General features: G+C 36.3%; 1 protein-coding gene across 1 annotated transcript in view; it reads right to left on the bottom strand.

Annotated features, from left to right (window-relative positions):
* Window positions 1-26,928, bottom strand: part of ELP4 (elongator acetyltransferase complex subunit 4) — a 137,992-nt gene that overhangs the window by 51,455 nt on the left and 59,609 nt on the right. The window contains exon 9 of the mRNA XM_069016511.1: window positions 25,167-25,273. Within this exon, the coding sequence (XP_068872612.1) occupies window positions 25,167-25,273 (107 nt within the window). The remainder of the gene's footprint in view (window positions 1-25,166; window positions 25,274-26,928) is intronic.

The following is a 26,928-nucleotide window of genomic DNA, read 5'->3' as shown; positions in this document are numbered from 1 at the left end:
GGGAGGAACCAAGCATCTCATCGTGGATATAATCTGGGACTCTGAGCACCAGAGACATTCTTTCCACTGGATTTCCAGAGGACAGGAGCCACACAGCCACCACTGGACCTTCTGAGGAAGAGCAGACCCCTTCTACCACAGGATCACCACTTCAGAGGATTGCAGCCACCATTCTACCAGACTGCTACCACCACTCTGCCTAACAGGGACTCAGGTTGTATCTTGACTCTGTCAGTGTTTTCTTTCACTTTCTTTTCCTTTTCTTTAATTTCCATTAAATTGATATTCTGACTTGGTGCCTCCCACTGGTTTGTTTTCAAACTAGCACACACAGAAAGCCATAAATCTCAGTCTCTGGGAGTACCAGTCAGTCTCCCATACAGTTCAGGTTCTGGGCACAGCCTAATTAAAGGTCCAACTGAAAAGTAACCAAAGTGATTTTATTTAAAGAGGAAATTCACTTAACCTGGAAAATATTGTCACTTCAAGCCAAAATAAACCTATCGATGCTCTTGCTGAAAATTGGCTACATTCATCCGTGCAATCCTGCCAGACTTGCTTGGGACAGCAGTATCCAAAATTGCATTTTCCATGGCAGATGGCCAGAATATTTTTGCCTTTTCTTTTGAATCAATACCTAGTCATGGCCTGGTTACCTGTGGGCCACAGGCATGAACCACCACAGGGAGTGACCATCAAACAGCAGGAACTGAAACAAAGCCCACACCACTATTTGCTCAACATTTAACACTTCAAAGAACTTTAACGTCCCAAGGACCAGAAATCAAAACAGAAGTGACCACAAATGTTAATATGCTATTTTAACATCTCCTTTGATGGAAAATCTCCTCATTCTTTCCAGTTTCTTGGGTAGAACAAGTGACAGCAATCATTGGCACCTGGCAGATACAACAACTGATGTTACTTTTACTCTAAATATCCTGAATTCAGGCCTGAAGAAGTTGCTGATTAGCCTACAGACTCTTTCTAAATTAGAACTAACATGAGAACAGTACTGCTGAGCTAGTGACATGTAAAACATTGCTCATTGGTGTCAGTATTTGTAGGATTATGGCATATGATACTGCAGATGGCTATTTATTTATAAAGTGTAGCACTGTTTCAGTAATGAATTATTCATATGTGGCATAATATTGACAAAAATTTCCTGCTTGCATATTCTGAAACATTTGCTGTTTTCAGTGCTATTACAAATAATGGCTTCATCCATCTGGTTTTACACTGCATTTTGGTTAAAAATGATCTGAGTAAAAACATAAACCAATCTTTTTTAGACTATTCAGAGAATCAGTATGCTTTAATGGGTAATCACATTAAAAAATTATTAATATCTGCTATAAACCAGCAAAGGAATTGTTTTCTTAACTGTTATTTCCCATTTTGCAATAGACAAGTTTTCTGAGAGTAAATTTCAAATCTTTGACTTTACAAGTTCTAGCTGTAATTTGATTGTGGGATCTGTATTTTCCTTTTTGATAGAAGAGTGAAACTGAGGTCCAAATTACTAAAAAATTCACTCAATTTATAAACGAAGTTACTCAAATCTTTTCAAAAGACAGAAAACTACAAAAAAATACAAAGTCTAGGTTTTCTGTCCCACTGAATATACAACATACAGTGAAATGCATTTTTGTATGAATTTCATTGTGAATATTGATTAACCTCCTCTAAGTAAATTTTATCAATGTCATTGACACAACAATGCAAATGTAAGTAATTTTCATTTAAATATCAAGTCCACAAGAAACTGCTAATTATAAACTGACTCTTAAAAAGTTCTGAATCTGGTCTGCTTAATGAAATTAATAAATTTTTTTTGTAATGTATACAGATTGTTCATTTTTTATCCTGATAATGTGCTTAATGTGATAATTTCGTATCATTCCAGCAGACTGAGTAACTTGTTATTTTTACTAATATTTCATTGTCCCTACTTTCCATCTATTATTGTTTAATTTGGCAGTTACTATGACACGTATTTTTCTAAGAGTGTCAGTAATAGACATAACGGAATATTTTTTCAAATAAGAAATGTAATGCCAGAAACTTGGAGAACCTCACTGTAGATCAAAGGTGTAAACTTATGCTGACAACTCTTCCTAATAAGCCTTTGCTTTTCACAACTTGCCTCAGTTTAAGAGGAAAAAATTAGCATTTAGTCCTTAAAATGCTATCGCCACATCTTCAGCCACTCAAATCTGAATTCAGAAAGAGCAAAATCCAAATTTAATTTATTAACAAACTGGGGAAAAAGCTCCCAAATCCAGCCACTGTTGGCAGTTATAAAACTAAATCTGCAGTTGCATAATTATTTTAGTGTTAATTTGACTGGGAAATAGATTGAACTACTCTGGATGACTGTACAAAGAATGACAACAGATGGAATCAGATTTTGTTTTTAAAAGTATTGTAAGAAAGGCACATTATTTTTCTCTCAATACTTTTCAGTTAAAACATTAGGCTTAAGATGTGTTTTGAACACCTGGGAACAATGTACAGACTCCTTGAGGATGTTTAGAGTGGGTTTCTTCCAATAGTACGAGCATGAATGTGTATTCCTTATGTCCCACACTTTCCCCTGTGACAGACATGGAGCAGTAGAGGGACCACTACAAACCCAACAGCTTTTCAGCAGTTTTAGGCCATGTACTTGAAAACCACATTTTTATTTTAGGTTTTGACAAATGGAAAAATCATGTTTAAAATTCTGACATCAAAACCCGCAATTTCATGCTTCATCTATACAACATCCCTTTAGATGTAAATACACAGGAAAGTAAACACCATTTAAAATTTTTCCGCTTAAGTTCAGCATTTTCTCATATTAATTATCTACAGAAAAAAATCCAGGCAAAAATTGCAATAGCTCTTTAGAAATGAAGAACTTTGGACCTACATTCCATATTCACAGTATTCATTACACACTTGCAGCTTTGTCATCTACATTACCTTATTATGTATTTCTTCTTAGGCATACAAAATTTTAATAAATAGCAATATTACAGTAAAACATTGAACCAGCTAAACTTCTTAATTTACAACAGTGACTGATACCAAACTGGAGCACATCCTGACAAGGAGCCTGTCTGACCTGTGAAACTAATTTCCTTGATGCACCACTCAAAAATGAATTTGTGTCAAACAAAAAGCAAAGTTATTCCTGAGTAATACAAATTTTTACTATATTTCAGCATTTTTAACAGTTTCTGAAATGCTGCTCCAAAAAACCAAAAATTGTTTTTAACTATGCTAGCAAGTACAGCTGATAAGATGAATGAATAAACAAAAGATAAATCAAATAAATAAAGCTTATCTGATTTAGTGAAGATGCACACAAGATGATAAAGCAAGACTTTGTGAATATCATGAATATTTTCCTGTATAAATTTCTCACACAACTTAACTTCAATTTCTGCAATTCAAGAACAGGTTACAAAGGTCTAACTAACAGCATTTTTACTCCTGCCCATATGATTAGAATCTTATTTTATGAAAATCAGAAATCTCTCTTCAATTATAGAAGAAAATTCAAAGAAGAAAAAAATCAAGACATAATCTAACCCAAATCTCTGATACTTCTGAGGTCAATATGAAGAATCCAACTTCATACATGGATCTGATCATGGAGGTAGCAAATTTGCTTTATCTTAGAAAACCATTAAAAATATTGGGTTATTTACAGGATAATTTATTCCTGGCCTATTCTGAATGGGAGAATTTCTGTTACTTTTGCTGTTTACTTCCTACACTGCAGATAAAAAAAATAGGGAAGGAATCAGCACAGAATTCAATATGGGGATTTCTTGTTCACTTGATGTGTAATTGAAAAATGGCAATTTTTATGAATGCAGGCTCCAAACTCAACTAGTTTGGTATGAGCATTAATGCCTGAGCTTCTTTTTTTCAGGAAAAGGTTACAAAAGTCCACTTGTTTAATGCAAAACCATGGCTACTACATAAGCTTAGTCAACTTCTTTTCTACAACATTTTGTGAGGCTGTGCAATAACACTCATGTGGAACAGCTGCACTGACACAATGGGCTGCAGACGTTTTTACTGTCCTAATAATCCACATATTAAAGAGTTCCTAAATACTCATTGATGCGACAGACCATAACAACTCCCTTGGAGCTGCTTCAGTTTATCAGGTCAGTGATCTGCATACTGAGGATTCCCCAGGTACACATTGACAGGTAGCATCTCATATACACTTGTACTAAAATAATAATTGCTTCAAAGGAACTGTTAAATCCCAGTCGCAAGCACAAATTAATTTAAAACCACTGAGACAGCACTTTGTTTTTTCTACAGATCTGACAAATCTGGACAAATTTACTAGACAAACCAAGACATCTGAGCAGAACAAGCATCCTCAAATGTTATGGCTATTTGCATCATCTTAAAAATACCACCCACCTTGTCTTCAATGAATTACAATCACTGCCTTTCTGCTAGGCAAGGGTGACCTAAAAACTGTCCTTGTCACTGTAAAAAAAAAAAATTAAAAACCTATTATAGAATTAATAATCTTAATTGAAGACCTAATTTATTGTTGCCCATGTCCTCACTTTCTTTCTCTGTGCTGTTTTCTTCAGTCCTCAACTCTTTACTACAAATCACTGAACCCCTTATTTTTCCTTTCTCTTTTCTTCCATACCCCAACAATGTCAGCCTTGTCAGCCCAGATCCCTTTAATTTCTGATGCTGTTATCTCTCACCAAATTTATGCTCTACAGATTAGAGGAAAAACTAGTACAGCCTAGAAACCTTTTCACCCAAAAGAACCTTTAGTGACTTAGCTGCTCCCACCCACTGCATCGCGCAATGACAAATGATTCACACTCTAGACAACTTTCTGCCTTTATCTGAGTTTCAGACAAAGCTGAGCATGAAAGTGCTCATGCAAGCTACCAAAGAGAGTGAATGACTGTGTGGAAACTGTGTACAGTCAGAACACAGCTCCTCTAAAGGCAGAAGTGCAGAGGAACAGGCTGATCCACAGTGCTGAACTAGAATACCTTGGAATCCATGCCCAAGATGAACTTCAGCCTGGTAGTGCAATCCTCTGCCACTTGGTACAGGCAGCTGTATGGAATTCTTCAGGGCTCAGTCTGATATTCCTGCTAGCTCTAATATCATTTGCTCCACAGGGCTCTGACATCATACACTTCAAGTGTTATTTATAGTCCATTCAAGACACAAATCAACTGCATTGCTTGTTTATGTCACTTGTTTTTTATGAGTAATTTATGTTATGGCTACCAGGACACATAGATCCAGCTGACACTGGCTGTTGTGTGTTTGGGAAAACATTCTTCATGAAAACTGTACTTCCAAATCAGATGAGACCTCAATCAAATTTACATTAACAGTCAGGGTAGATGCAGTATTCTTGCATAGATTTCAACAGCTCAAAGCTGATAGTCAAAACAAGAAACCAAAACAAGAAATGGAAGCATCAAAAATCCCTGAACAGATCCATGACATAATACTGGCTGTGATTTAATTAGAGAGATAATATGATATCTCACAATAATGTAACACTAGCACTTAGACACTGCAAACTCAGATTGCGACAGTTCATTTCTCAAAAGTTAAACAGCATCATAAATATGAAAAAGAAAGCAATATTTCTTCCCATAGAACACCCCTAATAGGTAACTTTTCTTCTTGGTCTGTGTATTTTGTTTCCATTGCCAAGACCTAAATTATTTCTCTGCAATCTTTTTCTTTATCATCTTGATGAATCCAGACATATTCTAAACATTACTGCAAAGATTATTTTTCTAGTCCAGTGCTTTGGTTAGGAATACCAATGTCATTCTAGCCCTCCATTATCCCATTTTTTTTACTGCTGACATAAACACAAACCACCTATCTCAATTTTCAAGGTCCTTGCAATTTAACATCACTTTCAATATCTTAAACAGCAGTGTACTTACTCTCTATCTGTGAAATCTATTTCTTGTTTTCTCTTCTTAGGTTTGGGATGCTTTGCATATGAAAATTCACAAAATATCTCAATTAGACTCTTTCAAAAATTTCCTCTTCTATCAAAACCTCTTCCCTCATAGAAAATATATGCTGAACCAATCTAAGACTTAGGCTATGTTGATGAAATCATAACACAGCAAGTCACTGACTTTTGTCTGCTTAAGAAGGTAAGGACTAGCACTGTTAGCTTGAAAAGCTCTCCCAGCCTCCTCCTAGTGAAGCTGTAAAATACTATTCTTGATGCAGCCAAAGGACTGGAGGTAGGGTCAGGGTGTGTGTATGTGTGTGTGTAACTCTCTCCATAGTACAATTAATTTTCTTTGCACTGTCTCACCTGTAGTAGCAAACAGGGTCAAATGACACAACTTGTAGAACTCTTCTTCAGCTTTCTCTCCTGATCTTGACTTTATTTCCCTTTTCTTCCTCTCTTTGCAAAAGAAACGGGAAAATGCAAGGGCTTTCCTCTTCCTGTACATCTCAGTTGCATAAGAAGTTTTTGATTGTTGCAGAACTTGGCAAAGATGAAGAAGGCAACCATATAAAAGAAAAAGATTGAAGGTTCCTGAGGGGCTGCTGGAGGAGGAGGTAGTCTAAAGTAAATGGCATTTTATAAGAAAGGGAGAGAGAAACTGAAAGAGTTACATCAGGAGCAAGATTTTGTCCAGCTAAGACATGTAGGGTTTGATGATAGACTTTGGAGAACAAATGAACCTGGTTCATTCAACAGAGGAGCAGATCACCTTTCCAACTGATGAGAAGGAACTTCATTGCAAAGGAAAAAGGGGAGTACTTTAGTAGTGAGATGTGTTCATCATTTGTACTGTTACTTGGAGCCTGCCACGGCTGGGATACCAAAACCCTGAACCTTTCTGCAAGAAAGATGGAGCAAATGGGGACAGAGATCTGCCACCAGCTGTTTTTCTTGTGACCTCTATTCAGCCAAGTGGCTCATAGCCCTTTTGCTTTTATGAAACACCCCAGGCCAGGTCCTGCAGACTGTGGCATTCAGCAGACCACCACTTCACAGGCAGTGTCCCCATCCAGAGCTCACCTGCTCTACATTAAATAGAAACACCCAGTATATTCCATGTGTGTGTCTATGACTGAACAACAGAGCTTCACAAATGCCAGTAACTGCGTTTAGAATGGAAGTGCCTGAGTACATGAAACCAGCTTTGCACACCTGGTACCTGCTGTCATTTACAGGACATTGTGCACTGCCTGGTATGTTTTGATGGAACGACAGAATGGAAAGCCAGACCCTCAACTACCCATGCTCCCAGTCTGAAACCTATCTTGGCGAAGGCATGCTCTTATGACAACTTTGCCCATCCTTGCTCTAATACATTTGAGAGCCCAGACATCAGAGAGCACACCTTGACTGTTCACCCTTGGGTCTAAGGTCCCCTGCACAGCCCAAGCTGCAGCATGACAGGCAGCATCTTGATTGTTCCTTATCAGTCAGCCTTTTGTGTCCTGAGAAGGACGTATGCTAATTCAAGTGAACAATTGCCACACTGGGAAATACTTCTGGAACTATGACAAGTCCAACAACAATAGCCTTGACTCACTGGGGAATGGATGTATCTCTGATGACACATAGAAGCAGATGTCCTGTGTATCAGAAGACAGCAAATATACTCTTTAAAAATGAGGACAGAGATACTAGAATCATCATTCTGGATCTGAACTTGCCAATGAACCATAAATTCAAGGTGGACCAACATACTTTCTGTTGTGGACAGAGAGACCTTCACAGGAAGACTCCATGTCTCTTAGGTGTTTCCTGACTCTCACTGACAATGGGTTTGTGTTCTTCTGAAGCAGTTTTATGGAGCCAGGGTGCCTAAACATTACAGGACACGGGAACTGTGTAACAGCAGAAAGACAAAACAAACTGAGTAAGTAATGGTGACGGTGTCCACAAGTCATCTGCTTTACACAACCTGCAGCAAGGTTTCATGGTACTAAGTAGAGCTATCTCCAAAATAAGTGTTAAAGCAGCACCAGACTGAAGGTGAACAATCCAGAAATAAGAAATTGTTCACGGACTTGTGCTGAAAGGAGGAAAGGCAGCATGATGAAACACCTGAATCACTAGTAGTATCAATAAAAGTAGTTGGATTGATATGTTTTTCTGTTCTGTGTGATTGAAGCCAGTTCTTTGAATATTCATGAGGAACAGGTTTCAGTCTGTGAAAAAGCTTTTTTGTGTCTTTGTCTTCGTGGGCTCTGTGAAGAATCAAAGACATCTAAGTATAAGCTTAGAATTTTTAATGTTATGTGGAACTATCACCAACTGTGTAGCTGAATGAAACAATTCATCAAACAGTAGTTTTCCAACCAGAGATTGCATTTCTTTTGGCAAATCAACACTATTAAATCACAAGGACTCTCTGTTGCCAAGGAATTCAGAAAAGAGTCAGTGGCAGTGCCCACAGCATTTGAAGCAGCTTGATTTGAAGTTCTGCTTGTCAGCTGAACTTCCATCCCAGAGGACAGAGAATCCTCCTTTGAATCTCTAGGACTTAAGACTGACTATCAGGCTTTTGTTAATGAGTTCATATTAATAGCCAGCCAAGAGTTTTGTTACTAATCAAGTGCAGCAGTAAAGAAGCTAAGGCACTAATCCAGCTGCTGAAGGCATTCCAATATTTGGTGTCTTTGTCGGAATCACAGAATCATTGAATGGTTTGGGTTGGAAGGGACATCTGGAGAGGAACTAGTCCAGTCTCCAAGAAGAGGAAGATCTTCCTATCATGGTTTTTAAAATAAAGATGAGGAAGGTGGGAAGTGAAGAGGAATATGGGATGAATGAGAACATCAGTCAAAAAACAGTGATCACAGCTCAAAGAGATAAACAGCGTTATATAACAGATACACATCCCAACTGCTGCCCATGTGGCCTGATTCAGCCCTTTACATTTAGTTATATTTACTCCATTTTTACAGAGTTGGAAACTGTATGGAAAGTACATCCCAACATTAAAACCTGTAGTAAGAATGTTGCTAATTAAGTGTTTTCCAGTAGCTCTTTTTATGAAGATGTAAGGTCTTTAGTCAACTGAAAGTTTGAATTGACACTTTCCATACATCTGCCATATCTCAGGAATTGCATTTATGTATGGTTTATGAAGTGTTTTTGAAAGGACTGATGATGCGTAAAGCTTTATCAACACAATAGAGAGCATTACTTATTGTCTTTTATAAAACTACTATTTTTTGGAAGAAGTTTTAAAGTCTCTTTTGGTTTCAGTCTCTGAAAGAAATAATTTCAAGAGGATTTAAAAGTTATGCTTGTGTAATATAAAGGCACTGTAATGATCTCTTATTACTTCTATAATAACAAAGGTGTTATGAACCACCACACTGTAAGTACGGAAATTGATGAAGAAGCCTTTCTTGATTTACACACCAGATTGACAAATAACTGCATTTTCATCCTAAAATGTAATGTTCAATGGCATTGCACATAAGTACATTTAGAGATCCTAAGGTTAGAACTAGTTGGTGATAAGGGCATAACTGGGTGTGAGAAGACAACAGTAATAAATTTCAGTGTACAATTAGATTGACAAAATTATTAAAAAATCTACGCATTGAATATTTTTAAAAGATTGCTGGTTATCTTAAAAATGATATCATATTTTTCATTTACTTTTAACTGTTGATGAATTTGCAGACCCCAACAATTCAAATCCCTCTCCCTTAATTCCTTTGGCAGTGCAGTGGTAACAGGATGGAACACATCTGCCCCCTCCAAACCATTTAATATTGCTTTATAGACAAGAAAACCAGTGCATGTATTTAATATGCAATAGCAGAGTCTTGAGAAAGATCTCATTTTTGTATGACAAATGTTCATTCTGATGTGGACAAGAACTATTATACATGAGGAAGGTCATTATGCCAAGTCATAGCCTAAAGCTTTGATGTCACACAGGAGAGAACACACAAGAAAATCTCAAATCCAGACTAAGAATTTAAGAAGTTATTTTTTAAGAAGTCATGGTTAATACCAAAAGGAACAAAAAAAAGTGTTCTGGAACCATCCAGAAACCAAACAGCTACCCCAAATGACTGGAACATGTCAAGGCAATACGATGCAAACAGCTGTGGGTAGGTGGGTGCTCTGCTTGGGCTCTGAGATGGTGACACTGCTCTCTGTCCCCAAGACAGCTGGTTTAGAGCAGCCAGCACTACACAGGGCACTGTGCTGTGCCACAGAGACACACTGAAAAGAAAAAGAATCAGAACAAAATCAATTAAAACAAATAAATGACCAAATATGGAAAGCAGGACATAAATTATGGGTAGATTTAGTATACTGCTAGTGTAACAAGTGAACTGAGCATGGCTGTGTGGCTGAGTTACTCTTTCCTGCCTTCAGAGTAGCTGGTTACTAAGATTAATGATTTATATATTCAAAAGGGTGCTGATTCTTCTGCACTTGTTGGCTGGAAATGCTGCAGAAAGCATGACACCCATATTATTTAGCTTCCTCCCCACAACTAAAATATATACAGGTACAACATTCAGCTGTCAAGCATTTCAAAAAGATTCCTAATTCAGTTTGAACTTAATCTGCTGAATGAAAGTACTTTAAAAATGCATTTCAGTTTTAAGAAGAAAAGTATGACTTGTGTGAGACAGAAAATTAGGCTGATAGTCATGTCTTTATGAGTGTGCCATTGCCACTCCCCTTTTCAGCAACAGGAATGGGCTGTACTTATTTGAAAGGACAATTTGACTTGGGATCTTTGTACTTCTGTTAAAATACAAAAATAACAGCAAAAACATGCTGTTGCACAAACCACTGAGAAATCAAAACATATCTCAGAGTGCCATTAGTATTTTCTAACTGCATTATCACAGAATCATAGAATATCTTGAGTTGGAAGGAACCTATTTATCCAAACACTGCATCTTTTAACTATGGAAACTATAGAAGAAAACTACAAAGAAATTATCTACCTAGAAATAGAACTTTATTACTCTAACAATTCAGAAATCTTGCATTTGAAAAATTAATTATATCTGATGAAGAATTGGTGATACACATCACTAATGAAAAGCAGCACTCTTGACACAGGCTGTTATTTAAAATATTATGATAAAAGTGAACTCATACAAAAAGGACAATACTTAGCAAAAAGGAATCCTAGAAAGTTTTTTGGTCTGGAGATAATTTGAGTAACCTTACCCAGAAATAAAAGGTCTGTTTTGTCAGATCATATTTGTACAGACAGGTTTTTAAACCAGTAACTATACACAACATGAATCAATTTACGATTTGGAAAAAAATTAAAAGATTTCTTATATGACAGATGATTTTGCTTTTTCATTCTTTCTCAGGCTCTGTGTAATCCAAATGCTCCAAGCAAGTGTAAGTTTTGGCAATGGTCAACAGAGTAACAGGTACATTGTCTGATGTTTGACCAGCACTAGTGGTCTAATAATACCGTAATGTTCTAAAAACCAATAATTTCTGTTTCAAATCCCTCTTGAATTTTTATCTCCTATACATCCAATGTTGCCCTGGTTCATCTCAAAGAAAGAGTTTTGACGAAACAAAGATCACAAAATGCTTCACGAAACCAAAATGCTTTGGTTAGGAGAAAGCAGCAGCCACGCATCTGCAAACAAGGAAGTCTAGGGAAAAAAATAATCTCTGCCTATACATGCTTGGCTAAAAGTCTCCTGACACAAATAAAAGGATCCTCCCCAACATATGGAGGAGCTGCTATGCCCTTCCGGGGATGGTCTGTAGCTATGTTCACCTCAGGCACGCCAAGGAGAGGTGAATTGTCAAATGCAATTTCAATCATTGGGTGGTTTGGTTGAGGCAGATTAGTTGTACGCAATCATGATAGATAGTTTATCCCAGCCCCAAACTGCCGCTTGGGAAATCTTGCACGCAAACGAACAGAAACTCAGTCATTATTAGTGTCAAGAAGGTACACAGAGGCAAAATTTGGTTGGCAGCCAGGCAAGATGAATCAAGGCGAAAAAGTGACCAATTGCATGTTCAAAATGGAAATTGATAGGCATGTTGTAGTTTGGAAGGATTTTAAACACCAGAAAAAGTCATGCATTATTAATTATTCAGAGATAAATATTTAAAAAGTCTTGCTCTATGGAGAAATACAATTTTTAAGTCAATGTAAATTACATGTATAGTGTCCTAATTTTAGGCTTCTTTATCCCAGAAGCTTCACTATGACAGTTCAGAGCATTTCTTATTATATAACTTTAAATACTCCCATTCAGAAAGAATACTGCAAATTAAAAAATTATCTACCAAATAAACATTTTAAAAACAAGTAAAAGGTGTATTAGTTTTGCTGAATTACTTGTAAGCAAAGCAACCACTTGCGCCCCTCACAGTGGAGTATAATGCTCATATTTATCACCTTTACTTTTCCAAAGGTACCTAAATATTTAATGAACTAAACAGTAGAATCCACCTGTGTGAGCAATCACAATCCTTGGTTCTCTAAATAAATAGCAAAAAATTGCTAAAAGAGAATGTCCTCAAGTTTCATTGCCTGAAGTGATACGCTCTGACAAATCTAACAGCTCTTTCTGTGTCATTCCTAATGCACTTGTCACTCAGTATTATCCATTCTCATTAATGACAATGGGAAAGTTTATCTTGGGAACACGTTTTAAATCATCCACTCTTTACAATAGGACCATGAAATCTCTTACAAAACATGAGGCGGGAACTACTCTGACAACAAAACCCCTTCCTGGCAGCTTTACTCTTAATTCCTGTTCAAGGAATAATGTGTTTATCATACAACCATACGGAACAATATATTAGATGAAACTTGAAACAAGAATAGCTGGTTTGATTTTTCAAGATAGAAAGTGATTTAACAATATTTTTTTATGTTGGGAACATTAAATCTTTTACAAATGTAATTTTGTATGGAACCATACTTCCTCTTTTAAAAAAAAAGTTATAAACTGCTCATAACATAGTTTGAATACTAATAATGTCATAGAAACAGTGATACTGCTCACAATAAAAACAATCACTAAGGGACTGTGCCTGGCTTTGTACAAATTCTACTTTATTTATAGATATTTTTACCAGAAGTCTAGACTGTATGCATAAAAATACTCCAGTTATGCATAATTTTCAGTAGTAAATACTCTGTTTTGATTATGACTTCTGAAAACTGATATCCCCCCTCTATCAGTGCTATGCATTTGCAACAGATGCATTGAACTATTTACTTTGGATGCTCTTAATGTAAAAACTACAATATTCATTGTTTCCCTTTTCATCTTCTCATTTGTAACACCACCACCACCCTTCCATAAAAGCAGCAGTTAACTTAAGTTACTTTCAAACGCATCTGACTGCAATAAGTGCTGATTTTTTGGACCAATTTGTAAAGTAACAACACAATTTCAGGATGAAAACCTGAGAAACAAAAAATAACGAAAATCAAAGAAGCTGCCAGAAAGTATTCCAGTTATTCCTACTTGTGTGAGCACAGACAACTACACTGAATGTGCAGGATAATATTGTCCTAAAGGATGCAAATACACACCAGGGTGTGGATGAACAAAAAAGGAGAAGCAGAAGTAGAAAAGACCATGGCACAAATAGAATTTTAGTTCAGACAGAGAAAAAAGTGCTTCTTATATAGAGATTATAGGTAATCCACTGACAAAATCCTTTCACTGTAACGTTTCTACCTTAGAGCCTTACTGTACTAACACAGTAAAAATTCTCCTTTGTAGGTTTAGGGACATTTCAGTAACCTGAATCTGATTTTCATGGCTTTTTCAAAGTCATAATGCCCTTTTCAGATCAATAAAAAATCAATACAGATGCACCTCCACCTCAAAACTGTCTTTTCCGTAACGTAACTGTGGCCTTGAAGGTTCCTAAAGTACCCCATGTTTTTGTAGGACAGGCAGAACACAAAAAAGCCAGTTCTTTCCTTGTTTCCACAGGTTTTCAAAAACCATAACATAATAAGCCTGAAATTTTCAGGCTGTTGCTGAGGATTTTAGCAGGCAGTAGTGACTTGTCTTCTTATTCTGCAAAAACTCACTTTATAAATAGAAAAATTAGAAATAATGTGGCTTCCCATTTAACTGATGAGAAATGAAATATCTCACCAGTAATCTCAAAATGTAAAAGAAACCTAAAAGGAATAAAACTTAAACAGGACAGTAATAAAACAAATATATTTCAATACAGGACTATTTAAAAGTAGGTACTTTAATGATACAAATACAAAAATTAACATAATACATTTAAAGATTATATTAATTTAAGAAATGCCTCTTTAAACAACATACGAATTCCATTTAATTATAGAGCTCTTCAAAGCATCAGAAATCTCCTTTTAGTTACTTACTGAAATATCTGCACACATTCAATATTTATGCTGCCTTTCTCTCTATCCATTTTTAAACAGAATTAAAGGAGTAGCTAAAACTCTGCCAATAAAATGACAGGAAGGCTATTTTTAGTCTAGATGATGTAGACCAAGCATAAACAGCCCATGGCTACGCTACTATTGAGGATCAGATCTAAATACAAATACTAGATTTCCATTTTATTAGTTCTTTTTTTTTAACAGCAACAAGAATTAGAAATTACATACTGGGTTGTATCTCTTAATAAATACTCATCCTAGAAGGAGAACCATTTTCCCCTTCATTATAGCAAAAAAAAAATAAGCTGATGCAACTCCTGCCACACCACTTTCTGGTAGAAAAAGGTTTGTGAAAGTGCATTCGAGGCAGTACAGGAAACCTGTAACCTGCCCAGAATTACAAAGCCTTACACCAAAAGGTGAGAAGTGTTGATTAGCAAGTTTATGGTGCTGCTTTCAGGGGCTTTAGATTGCAGACCAGAGACATATCTATCTCCAGAGACTATAGTGTTTATTGATTAAGCAATACATTACTAAGTCTTGAATAAATCAATGAGAGAAGAGATGAAACCAATGGATAACTGCACATAATAGAAAGCCCGAAAGAAAACGCTGCTCAGTTGTAACATCTGGCACCTCCAGTGGCCGGGGATGTGTTTATTCTATACATGACATACTGCATACCCAGATGGGTACAAGCTGGGGCTACACCTACAGGCAGACTTGCCTTGCTCAGCTCTTGTTCATCTACTTGTGTGTTGGCTCATAAATAAAAGCAGCTAAGGGTGAATGTCCAAAACCTGAGCTACCCTGGACCAGTGCAATCCTTGACTGAAAACAAACACTCACAGACCCCAAGTGTATCCGCAAACTGCACAGTTCCTCCCTGCTCCAGCTGCAAAGTCTGGAGCCAGCCCAGCTGAGGCAGGTCACTGAACAGCTCCTCATCAAACATGGGAAATGTTTTGCTCACAAACACACCAATATTCAAATGCCCAGCAGATATTGTGGGTGTATCACAGAGACTTCAGAAATCCCCTCAAGAAATCCCCTCAGCTACCATGGCCAAATCCTCCACCTCAAACGTTCACATGTGGGTCACACAAAGCCTGTCTTTCCCAGAAAAAGTCAGTGTACAGTGCCTTAGCAAAGATTACTAAGGATCTTCAAACTTTAACTATTGAGCAGCAAGGATATTTTGAGAATAGCAAGTGCTGTTTTATATGCAAGATGAAGTGGATTTCTCCTGTGCAGCAATGCTCACATCCTCCCACTTAGAAGTAGTAAACTGGTTGGTTTTCTTTATTTTCTGCTTTTACTTTTCGACAAGACTCCAGCAGACACTACTCAAAGATTACTGGTTTAATATGAGAAAAAAAGAGTCCATTTAGCAACTGTTTTGTAAACATGAACTTAGGAACATCAGAGTGAATTCTTGAGTAATTTGTGCTATAACAAACTTCAAATAGGAAAAAAGTAGATGAAGAGTCCGTAGACCATATTTTCATAAGCTTAAAAATACAGGTTTTTCAAACCTTAAAGACCTGAAATGAAGCATTTAAAGTGAACCATTTCCAGCAAGTGCTACCAGCTGTTTCCTGAAAGTCAAGCAGCCTATGGTATAAATTGGCACCCAAATTCCCTTTATTTATTTATGTATTTATGGACATCAATAAAAAGCTTTAATTATTGTACACTATACAATTATTGCTTACTTTCTCCAGAAGGAAGGAGGAAGCAGAACTGTTAATTGGTAATACCATTCATTCTGAAGAGGGCTAATATGGTGTCAGTGTTAAGCAGGCCAGAAAAAAACACCACTTTAACTGCAATAATAATATAATAATAATGTTTTTCTTCTAGGAGACAGTTTCACTTGATATTTCAAAAGCAACTGGTTTTCAACATCCAATAAGAAACTTTAAATTACATTATCTGTATCTGAGTGATACAGAATCCTTTGAGAACCATATGAAATATAATGGAGAAAAATCAAATTAAAAAAAAAATCAAAACCACACAACTAAAACAACTGTGACAAAGAGAGCAGTAAAGACAGCATGACCAAAACCTAACTTTACTTACACCTTAGGCACTGTGGCCCTCACCCATTTTCCTTACGATAATCTACTTTTTGCACAATTCTCTTGGCCAGAAATATAAGAGTAAAATGTACTCTGGAATTTAGTTGCAAATAATACCCCATAATTTAGCCAAAGCAAAAGTAGTATTTGCACAATGATTATGGAACATTTTTTCTTCAGCTACAGTATTTTGCAGTGTATGTACATTTTTTTCCTCCTGTCTCCTTTTGGCACTTTCATTAAGTCCTTTAGACTAAGAAGACTAGTTTGCTCTCAATGAAAATAATTTAAAAACCCAAGTTCCTGTATGTTAACAGTTCAATAAAGGGTAATATTTTTTGTGAAACAGTAAAATAAATAGATCAGAAAAATGGTATGGAACAATTTCTGTACAGGTGAAAAATTTAAAGAAACTATAAATTTGTGGTTACCTTACAGATTTACGCTCATCCAAAGCCATTAAGATTTTCGAAAGACTGGAAATGTTAACACTTAATCTTGAACTTTCAAAGTTACAATAAAACATTTGAAATCTGTTTAAGTATATTACTAGTCATGGCAAATGTTTGGCAGCATTGTTCTGTTTACCTACAAAATGCCATTTTAACTCTTTACAAGTATTAGATGGGGCTATCTTGCAGTTCCCTAGTTCAGGGAGTACTTTGAATCACTTCCTACCTGCAGATCAATAACCAAACCCATAACAAACAGTACTGAGACAAGGAGACCCAGATGGATGCGCATCCTGCACGCGGACACGTGAAATCCTCCTCCTCTCATTCCTCTCACTAAGAGCCCTCAACTTCAGTGCGTGGCAGTAAGGTTTGGGTACAATATGGACCTGTGGGTGAGAAAATCTGACTTCCTCTCAGCTTTCCTTTTTATTTTCCTGCATTTACAGGGATACAGAAAACCAGAGATCTGTTTTACCATGTTTTACCATGGCCTGATGGAATTTGTTATTCTTTGTAAAATGAGAACTTTATACAACTATAAAATATCCTCATTTTATTAACAATTGTCATACTTTAAAGAGCATTTAATGGAAGTGGCACTCAGGTCCTGCTGAGAACTACAACAAATATGGGGCTTAACTCTTTTTGCTTCTTAAAGACTCACCATCAGTATCTTTCTAACTCATGCCCACAGACCTTTGTCTAAAAAATACTACTGCTTCAGTGAATAATACAATCTTTGTAGAGAAAGAGTTTTTTAATCTTTATCAACCAACATTTTTACAAAAGATATCCTTAGTCTACCTGTCTTCTAATAGTTTGAAAGTGGGAATATGTCAACTACATTACTTGTCTGGTAAATACAGGAAAAGTTGACCAATTTACTTACAGGCTGAACAGGCCAAACCCTTTCATGCTGCAACACTGACCCTTAGCACAGATCCTGAGAATGAGCAGCCCATTACAATATGCACAAGTGACCTTTCATGGCATTAATGACTTTGTGGTGCATGTTCTTCCATTGCAACAACACACAGCATAAATATTTCTAAACACCAGAATTATTTGTTTAAGTTCTGTTGAAAGAGTTCTGTTTACTAACAAGAAACTGCAGAGGCACTGTATTACAAGGGTTAAAGTTTTAAAAAATTGAATGGAACTCTCATTCAATTCAATTCAATTACAATTCAACAGTGTAACATTACCCTGTTATACAACCCATAAAACAAAACTAATTCTTAAATAAATTTCAGGATATTACAAATCTTCCCATGAAACCTAAGAGTTAACAATATCTTCCTACATTTGCCTACAGACAAAAAATTAATAATTTAATTTACATTATACAGTAGTACACAATATGAAGGTGATATTTTCAAATTAAACTCTTCCACATGTGCACAAGATACGTGTTCTGAGAGTCCATATACTGTCTAAAATTGATCACTTGATTTCAGTCCAGTGTACCATTAAGATTCAGAGGGTTTTTCTTTTCAAATAGGAGCACTCCAAGTATTGTTTCACCTCAAGTTATTATAATTTAAAAATACTCTCCCAAAACTTTAGCTAAATTGTACTGTCACAATTTTAAACACGTATATTTATTCAAAATTGTTTGAAAGAATGTAATACATTTTTGACAGGCAGTCTTTTACAATATTGAAATCAAATCCTTGATTTCATCAAACCCTTCATATTCTGTGCCTTATTCCTGGAAGGCTCATGCCAAAATGATTTAGTTTGATTTTCTTTAACAATGGTAGGTTGGCTTGACAGCATCTGACAAAACAATTCAGTGAAGTACACCATACCAGGTAAAGAGAACCTGAACTGGCTACTAGATGAAATAATGCAAAATGGAGCTTGGTATTATGACAGAGTTAGTTCTCTAGGAGAATCTTTTTTGCAGTATTATTAATTTCAGATTAAGAAAATGTTAATATAATTATTAGTATTATAATTATTGTCTTTTGAACTAGTTTTAAATAATGCAGTGGTAATGTCTTTATTAATATCACAGGAAAAATGGACAGGAAAAATCAATGCAAAGGTGGTTCTACTGGTATAAATTTCAGCTGAATTTTATTCCAATGTTTTACCTCTCTCAGTTGGAAAGTTTAGTTTTATATGAAGAATTCCTTGCTTGGAGTCCCCCAGCTTGAGTGGAACATCCAGTACCAGAGTTTGCCAGGTATGATGCATCTGAGGAGAAAGAGGTTTTCCATGCAAGCCCCAGGGGAATTGTGTTCTCAAACACATGGGGATGAGAAAATTGAAGAAATACACTTTCTGTAACACTTCAGAAAAGTTCTGTCTCGTCTCTGAACAAGGAATACCTGTGAAGTTTCATCCACGCTCCAGGCCCTGGGCAGCCAGGCAGTCACAAGTGCTGGCTTGGTAAAAGAAGGTTCCATTTTGAGGTTGTAAAGCTCTAACAGAGGGTCAAGTCTTGTAAGGGCACCAGTGCACAATCTCAAAATACACTGTTGTTTTGTCTATATATGAAGATATATAGATCAGTATTGCAACATGCATCTTGTAGCATTTATTAGCTTATTTTCCTTATTTTACTGAATGAGTGCTATAGAACTATCACTTTACCTAAATTTATAATGAACCAGTGTTTTGCCTTTTGCCAGCTCCCAGGCTCACCAATTCTTTTTGTTAACAGCGACCAAAAATAGTTCACTAATTCAAATGCATTTATTTACAAATTTACTCAACTTTAGAAACATCTGAGGAATATAATCAAGATTAGGGTCAGCCATTAATGAAGACTGCCTCAAATTCTCTTGGGAAAACCTAAAAGAAGTGATGCTCTTATTGCCACTTTCTAATTCTCACTTCAGTAGAGAGGTTGGTATAGCATGGATGTGTATTTTAAATATATACTGATCCCATATGTGCTGGTGACAGGGTTGACTTGTTCCTCCAGAAGAAATAGCCTAAGACACAGTTTCTATACCTGTTCCTGATGAATAATTACTTAGGAAATGTTTGAAGGAGCCCATTTCTGGCACTCAGTGATGCTGCCATCTCCTGAGCCCCTTAGGACCAAACCTGTGCTATGTGGATGCCACACTGAAGCACTGCAGACATCAGCTCTGACTTGGTCTCACCCACCTGTTTTGGTAAATAATCTCTAACAGTGGTCACTTGCACTTCCCTTTTGCAAATAAGAAGTTTACCACAGTGCAGACTGTCTAAGATAAGCAAAGAAAAGAGAGAGACTGAAAGGAAGACAAAGAAAGTCAGAAATACAGAGACTTCAGATGGAGGCTACCTAAGCCATATTTCCTGTTTTAAATGGCCTAAATCACCACCTTAGAGAGTTTTAGTCATCTTCCAAATACCAACGTTGGACACATAACAGACATGAATATCTGGAGTTGCAATTATTTCTTATTTTGGCAATCATTAATTTTCTCACAGTCTTTTACTGCTAGATGAAGACAGGATATTTTTTGAATGCCTTTGGAATCATGTATTTATTTTTAATTCCATATAAACTCAGTTGCTGGTTTTCGTGGTTACATTTCCTTCCAAAGACATAACCTTGTACTCTGGCAATTACCATGGGGAAAATGCAGTATAGAATGCTCCACAGTACCATACTGCATCTGCCTGGCACTGAGAAACCAGCCCCTTTCCTGACATAGGACTCCTCTAATTTCTTCCCCTCCTGTTAGGAAACACCTCTCAGAAAAGAAACTCCTAAACTTGTACTTTAAGCTCTGGAAACTTGTTTTTTACTGTGTGGCAATTCTTTATATTGTATATGACACTTGGCTTCAAACTGAGCTGGCTTCTAAAGAATTTTATCGTGGGCTGCACAGGTGTTGTAGCCATTAGAAAAAAATATTGGCTGCTGTGACTTGTATATTGACCAAAAAAAAAAAAAGTATTTGCACAACAACTATTTATTAGGCAAACTATTATAAAAAAACTTGTAGGAAAAAGCTTAGTCTCTATACTTCTAATAATTGACTGTTACTTGAAGACCTACAAATTAAGCGAAACTAGGGAATTAAAAAAAACATCGTCACAAACTTTCCTATTTGCAAGCGTTTATCTGAGTGTATCAGGAGTTTTAACTTTAAATAGATCATTTCAGAGGTTTGTGTTGTCCAGACAATAACAAAGGGAGTTAATCAAATATGAATCTTCTCCAACTGTCTTGTCAAACCAGGTAATGATGTCCTGCCAGCCAAACTCAGAGGGAACATGTGAAACAAATACAAAAGTAAACAGGCCCTAAGCTGCCCAAGGGAAAGTCAGCAAGATGGCAATTTCAATCATTTGGAATAATACTAAAGCAGCCTTAGGCTTTTCTCAGAATGGAAACATGTCACTGTTACTGCAATATTTGAACAAATCAGACTGCAAAAGAAAGGAACACTTATGTAATCACAGCCATAGAACAGCACTTTACTTGATGGTGAGGTGGAAAATAATTAAGCGAAAATGCCCTTTTGGCAAGTAATTATAAATGTACCTAAATAAGAAAGATAAACAATGTTTCCATAGAATTTGGAGCAGTGATAAAACCAAATTTAACCACAGATTCCTCAGGTCTTGACACAGGAGGCTTTGGAACAACCAAGACAAAGTTCTGTCAAAGAAAACTATGAACATAATGTTCCTACAAAATTTATCAAATGTTGATAAAAGTTACATTCAGAGCTACAACGAAAGCAAAAAGCACTTCAAGAACAATTCTGCTGAACAGTCGCATTAAGATGAACGGGTTGTCATATCATTTAACTGAGAAATCAAAAAATATTTCAAATATTTGGGGAACTTACCTAATCAGTAAACTTTCAGTATGTGTCTAGTCATGTAGCCATCTTTTAGTCAATCATCAGAAAATCAAAGGGAAATTGGCATGACTCAACCCAAACTTTAATACCGCATGATTGTGTCATGTAAGCTTGTTTTGTGCGAGGGCTGCTGTGGTTTTAGCAGAGAGATTAACGACCGGACCTAAGCTGGCCTCCAAACCTTGCCCTGCTGATGCCTCAAGCCCTTTGAAGTCTGACCATCATACCTGGCAAAACAACAGTGGGAACTAGGCTGGTGTCAGATCTAATCAAGATCCTGCCTCAGCATAGCTAACTATGGGGTACACTAATTGGCCCAATTGCGGATTATACCTTTTGCTACAGATTCAAGACAATAATTTAGTCAAATGATGGTTTTTATCTCCTCCTAATTAAGATTCCAAAGTGGGAAGAAATAGGATTAGACAGGCTAACTTCAAAATTGTGTCCTTTAAAGTGGTATGCACATAAGATAGATCTCTGATAATACTGCATATAAGAGTATATTGCTAGTAACTAATGTGTGAAGATTTGGGAAAGCTTGATAAAGCTACTGCACCTTTTAGGATAAACATGTAAGTTTTCCTGGAAAGGCTCTGCTTCATAATTTATAAATGGACAATGAGCAGTCATAAATATTCATTAAAAAACCATCTTCATCCTGAATTTTAAAAGAAATCTCTTTAGAAAACATTTCAGTCAATCTTATTTTGATGAAGAAAACACAAGGAAAACTGAAACAGTTAAAGGATTCTGCAGGCTATAAAGAGGTGGAGTCTCTCCCACAAAACTGCAATCTAATAAAGAGGATTTGACATTCAAGGTTTTTCACCTGTGAGGACCAAACTAGAAAGAGTTATTTAACTGGTGAGCAATCCAGAGATGAGAAAATCCATGTCCCATGCTCTTGCTTTAAACTGTAAAAAAAGAATGGTCTAGTGATTAAAACCCTTTTTGAAGAAATTTTTCCATAATTCACAGGTTCTGTGTTTCTAGATTTTCTTATGTAACTTGATTTTAAAGTTGCATTTCAAGTAGATGTCAATATTTTTGTCCTAAATTGTATATATAAGTATGCAGAATCTTTCCAAGACCTGTAAGGTACTCAATATACATTTTCATTTCATATTTAAACTACATACTGAAGAAGCCCTAGACTTAGTTGTACTCTGTATAAAGCACACTGTTGCTTGTAATGCACACTGTAGTGCTGCTTTATGCTTCTACCCCCAGAACCAGTGCTGACTGACTGCTGATGCATCACATCCTAACTGCAGAAACTAGAAACCCATTTTAGAAGACCTTATTCACATCCTCTCGTAATTCGGTTTTCCCTTGCTCCCGTTTTCTTATTGCCCTTACTGCTCTAGTCAGCCTAGCTGAAGTCTGCTTTCCCTAACAGTATGAGGAAGACAAACATATGTATTATAGATTAGTGAAACGTGTACAGGAAGATCACAGTAGGACAGTGATCTAACATGTTCAAAAAGGGATAGTTGGTGTCAGTTCAGCTTTCAGAAAGCATAACTCTAACAAAACCTGAAGTTATCCAAAGGGGGCTGCACCCGAGCAACGAAGGGAGAAATTATACAAGTGGGTCATCTATGCATGTCTAGGGCAACAGGTTGTTTCAGGAGTTCCACTTCTCTCCTGTTTCCAATGCCCCATGGCTAATTCAATTCTTTTTACAGAGCCTCCTGCTAAGGGTTTTCTTTCCTTCCAAGTTACATTACAGATTAGAATCTCCAATTCATCCAACAGAAAAAATTGTATTCTGAGACAGGATTCATAGTGATGAGAAACCCCTCAAATACCCTAATTCATAGCTACAATAAATGAGAATTTACTGCGCTGTGAAATGAGGGTGCACGCCTCTCTGCACCTCTGAAAACAGTGAGAACATTTGTATTTTAAAACCAAACACAGACTATTAAGGGTTTTGTTTCTACTGTACTGCTCAAAAGCAGTTGTTAAAATGCTTTAATACCTCACAATGCCTTGTTTCACTAACTGCATTCTCGGGAAAGTGACAAACATTGTAAAGGAATTGTCTTGGGGAAAAAAGCCCTCCTTCATGTATTTGCCTTTAAGTGGCTTCTGAAGAGGATACCTCTAGTTGAGAAACTTCTAGCACTCACGCAGAGATGACCTGCATGAAGAACTGGCTGTCTGATTAACTATTAACTACTCTCAATAGGATTAGATAATTAAAGACATTGATGACCATTAATTAGGAGGAGGGCACCTTAATTTGTCACTTGATAGGGCCCTTTCAATGATTTATAGGTTAGGGCTACTTGCAATTGTGAAGGGGAGGGAGCAGTGAAGAGAGAGAACCCTTAAGTTACCTTATCAAGTGGCCAGCTAAAAAGGGCAGAGGGTCAAATAAGGGCCAAAGTGGTCACTTAAGGGTGAAGTCCCAAACACCAAAGCAGTGCCAAGCCACATTGACCAGCATTTGGTGATGGAGTAAAAAATATGCTAATTTATTGGTGGCAATTCTCTCTTTTTATGGTTTCAAGCAGTTAAGACAAGTGGCCTGCTTAAGAGCTTTTCATTTGAAAAGAGATTAAACAAAATGGTTTGTCAGGGATGCTTGGCTGTTTTATGTCTTTGTTAAAAAAAAATTTGCCCAGACTGTACCGATGACTATCGCATCACCCTGAAAGCCATCTTCCATCTCTAAGCATTACTTGGTTAATAAATACATCAGCTCTAATTGCTTAATAGTGCTATGTTCATTTGCTCTTTAGCAAGATTAAAATGAAATACATCTTTTGTATTACTGCCTTCTATCAGGACTGTCTGCATAAAGGTCACAGAAAAAAGTTTAAATTTAGTAGGAAATTTACTTAAGGACATTAGTGTAAATGATACTGTGTTTAAAATGACATAAAAGAGTGAAAGGTGATTCCAGTAATGCAAAGAAAATGGTTTCTGAATACTGATAAGGACACTTATCCCCCATACCACACACAATTTTAGGCAACATTATACATTAAAATCCCTCTACTGGAGTAATAACATGTAGCTACTTTCCCACCCACTAACACAAGTAAGAGCAAGTCATTAACATTTAATTAAATATGCTCCTGACATCCTTAGAAACATGTCATGCTTTGTTATTGAAGGTTGTGGCCTACTTTCTATGTACATTTTAAACCAAAATAAAGTATTTATAACAGACCGATTTAGTGCAGCAAATGAGACATTTTTAATTAGAAGGCATATTACAGTATTTTATAAAACTGTTCTGAACAGCAAAACCAGAGTGAAATGAATTTACAACATCTGATGCATATTTTATGTATTTCACAAAACGAAACATAAGAGATGGGATTAGCTCCACCTTTTGGGTTCTAAATAGTGAAACAATGTTTCTCTTACCTCGATGGTGAACAGCTTCCTTTTTAATCTAAAAGCAAGGTCCTTCGTGTCTGACACATCACAGATCAAGCTATTAAGCCGAGGAATCTGATGTACATGAACCAAACCTTGTGGAAAGAAAGAGTAAAAGAGGGAAAAAAATTAAGAAAACGCTGTCATCCAGATGCATAAATTAGAGTCTTACAGCAGAATTCTGTATATTTACACACACTCATCCTCCCCTTTTTAAACTGGAGCTTACTACCAGGAGCAATGAAGCAAACGGTGCGATTATGCTCAAGTAATCAAGCAGAATAAGATAAACAGAAATCCTTGTGCGAGGAAAACTAATTGCACTTTGGTACAGAAGTACAGATGTAAAGAGCGATCGTAATACTTGTCAAAACTACAGCCGGTTTGTGTGTGATTTTCTCTTGTATTTACAGTAAGCAAATATGGCTATCACCTTGCATGCTGCCCACGGCACCACTGAGTGATCTTTATTTTATTAAATGCACCAGTAAGCAGCCAGCAAAACAAGGCTTATGGGTTACTGATAACCACTGAAGCTCTAATGAGAACTCCTTCGTTTTGTGGCCTGAGAAAGACTGGAAAAAAGTTTCTGGAAAATCCCGATTTAGATCACACTTTTAAATAAATTTTAACCCCTGTGCCACCCCAGAAGAAATACATTTTCTTCCTGCAGCAGGCTTCTATAGCTGCTCAGATGTTTTTAACAGCACTAGGTGCACTGCAAGCTCTGCATTCTGTCAGCTGCAACTCAAGCTGATTTTTTCTGACAAGGACGCTGGATGGTTTTTGTGCAGCCTAATATAGTCTCTGAACAACCTAAGGGTGATTTTCTACATCTGAAAACCAGGAAAATTCTACAGGGCTTCTCAATTACTGGCCTATATTCGCTATTCATAAAGCCAGCGTCTAAATGGAAATACTGAGCATTTAAAAAAGGTAACTGACTTCAAAACGGCAGCTGTGAGAAAATCCCCAAACATTAAACCCCTTATTTAAAATAAGGCAAGTATTTTTTCAGGCATTTATTTATTTTTTTGAAGGAAGTTTCTTAAAATTGAAATACTTCAAAAAGCATAATTTTTATGGGCACTAATTAAATTCCCAACAATATTAGAAAAGCGTTTTTATAGTTTTAAACCTTCTATCTCTGCCTCCTGTCCAGTGAATTAGAAGAATTATTTGTTAGGCTTTTGAGTACAAAATCTAATATATAATAATATTCAGGAACAGCAGGTCTAACACAGGGTTGCTTATATACAGTATCCTAGAAATTTTACTCAGGGATCATCTATATAATTATTTTGTAATTTTGTGGCTTTTCAAACATTCAAATTTGCAGGTAGCTTAATAAAATTATTAAGGAGGATTCATTAAATAATGCAATAATGTAATCAAACTTCTTCTGAGTAATGTCAAAATCTTTCATCATCTGCAGTAAATAAATACCTTAAAATATGTTCTTAAGCAAAAAGAATACAAAAAGTTAAAACCATTAGAAATATCTCTTTTCAGACTGTCAAATTAAGGTTGTGCAAATCTCAAAAGCTATGTATATTGGCACATAATTTTTACTAAATAGCACCAAAAATGACTTAGCATACATTTTTATAGGAAACCAGGAAATAAATGCTAAAACACACATTGTCTTAAAGGATCTCTTCACGACTGAGAAAAGGAGTATTAAATTGACAGAATTATGTTAGCATAAACAAAGGCTGTATCACGATTATACAGTTGGAAAAATAATTAG

The sequence above is a fragment of the Aphelocoma coerulescens genome, chromosome 5, assembly GCF_041296385.1.
Source record: "Aphelocoma coerulescens isolate FSJ_1873_10779 chromosome 5, UR_Acoe_1.0, whole genome shotgun sequence".
NCBI classification, from domain to species: Eukaryota; Metazoa; Chordata; class Aves; order Passeriformes; family Corvidae; genus Aphelocoma; species Aphelocoma coerulescens.
The sequence above is the reverse complement of the archived record's forward strand: the minus strand, read 5'-3'. Positions and strand labels throughout refer to the sequence as shown.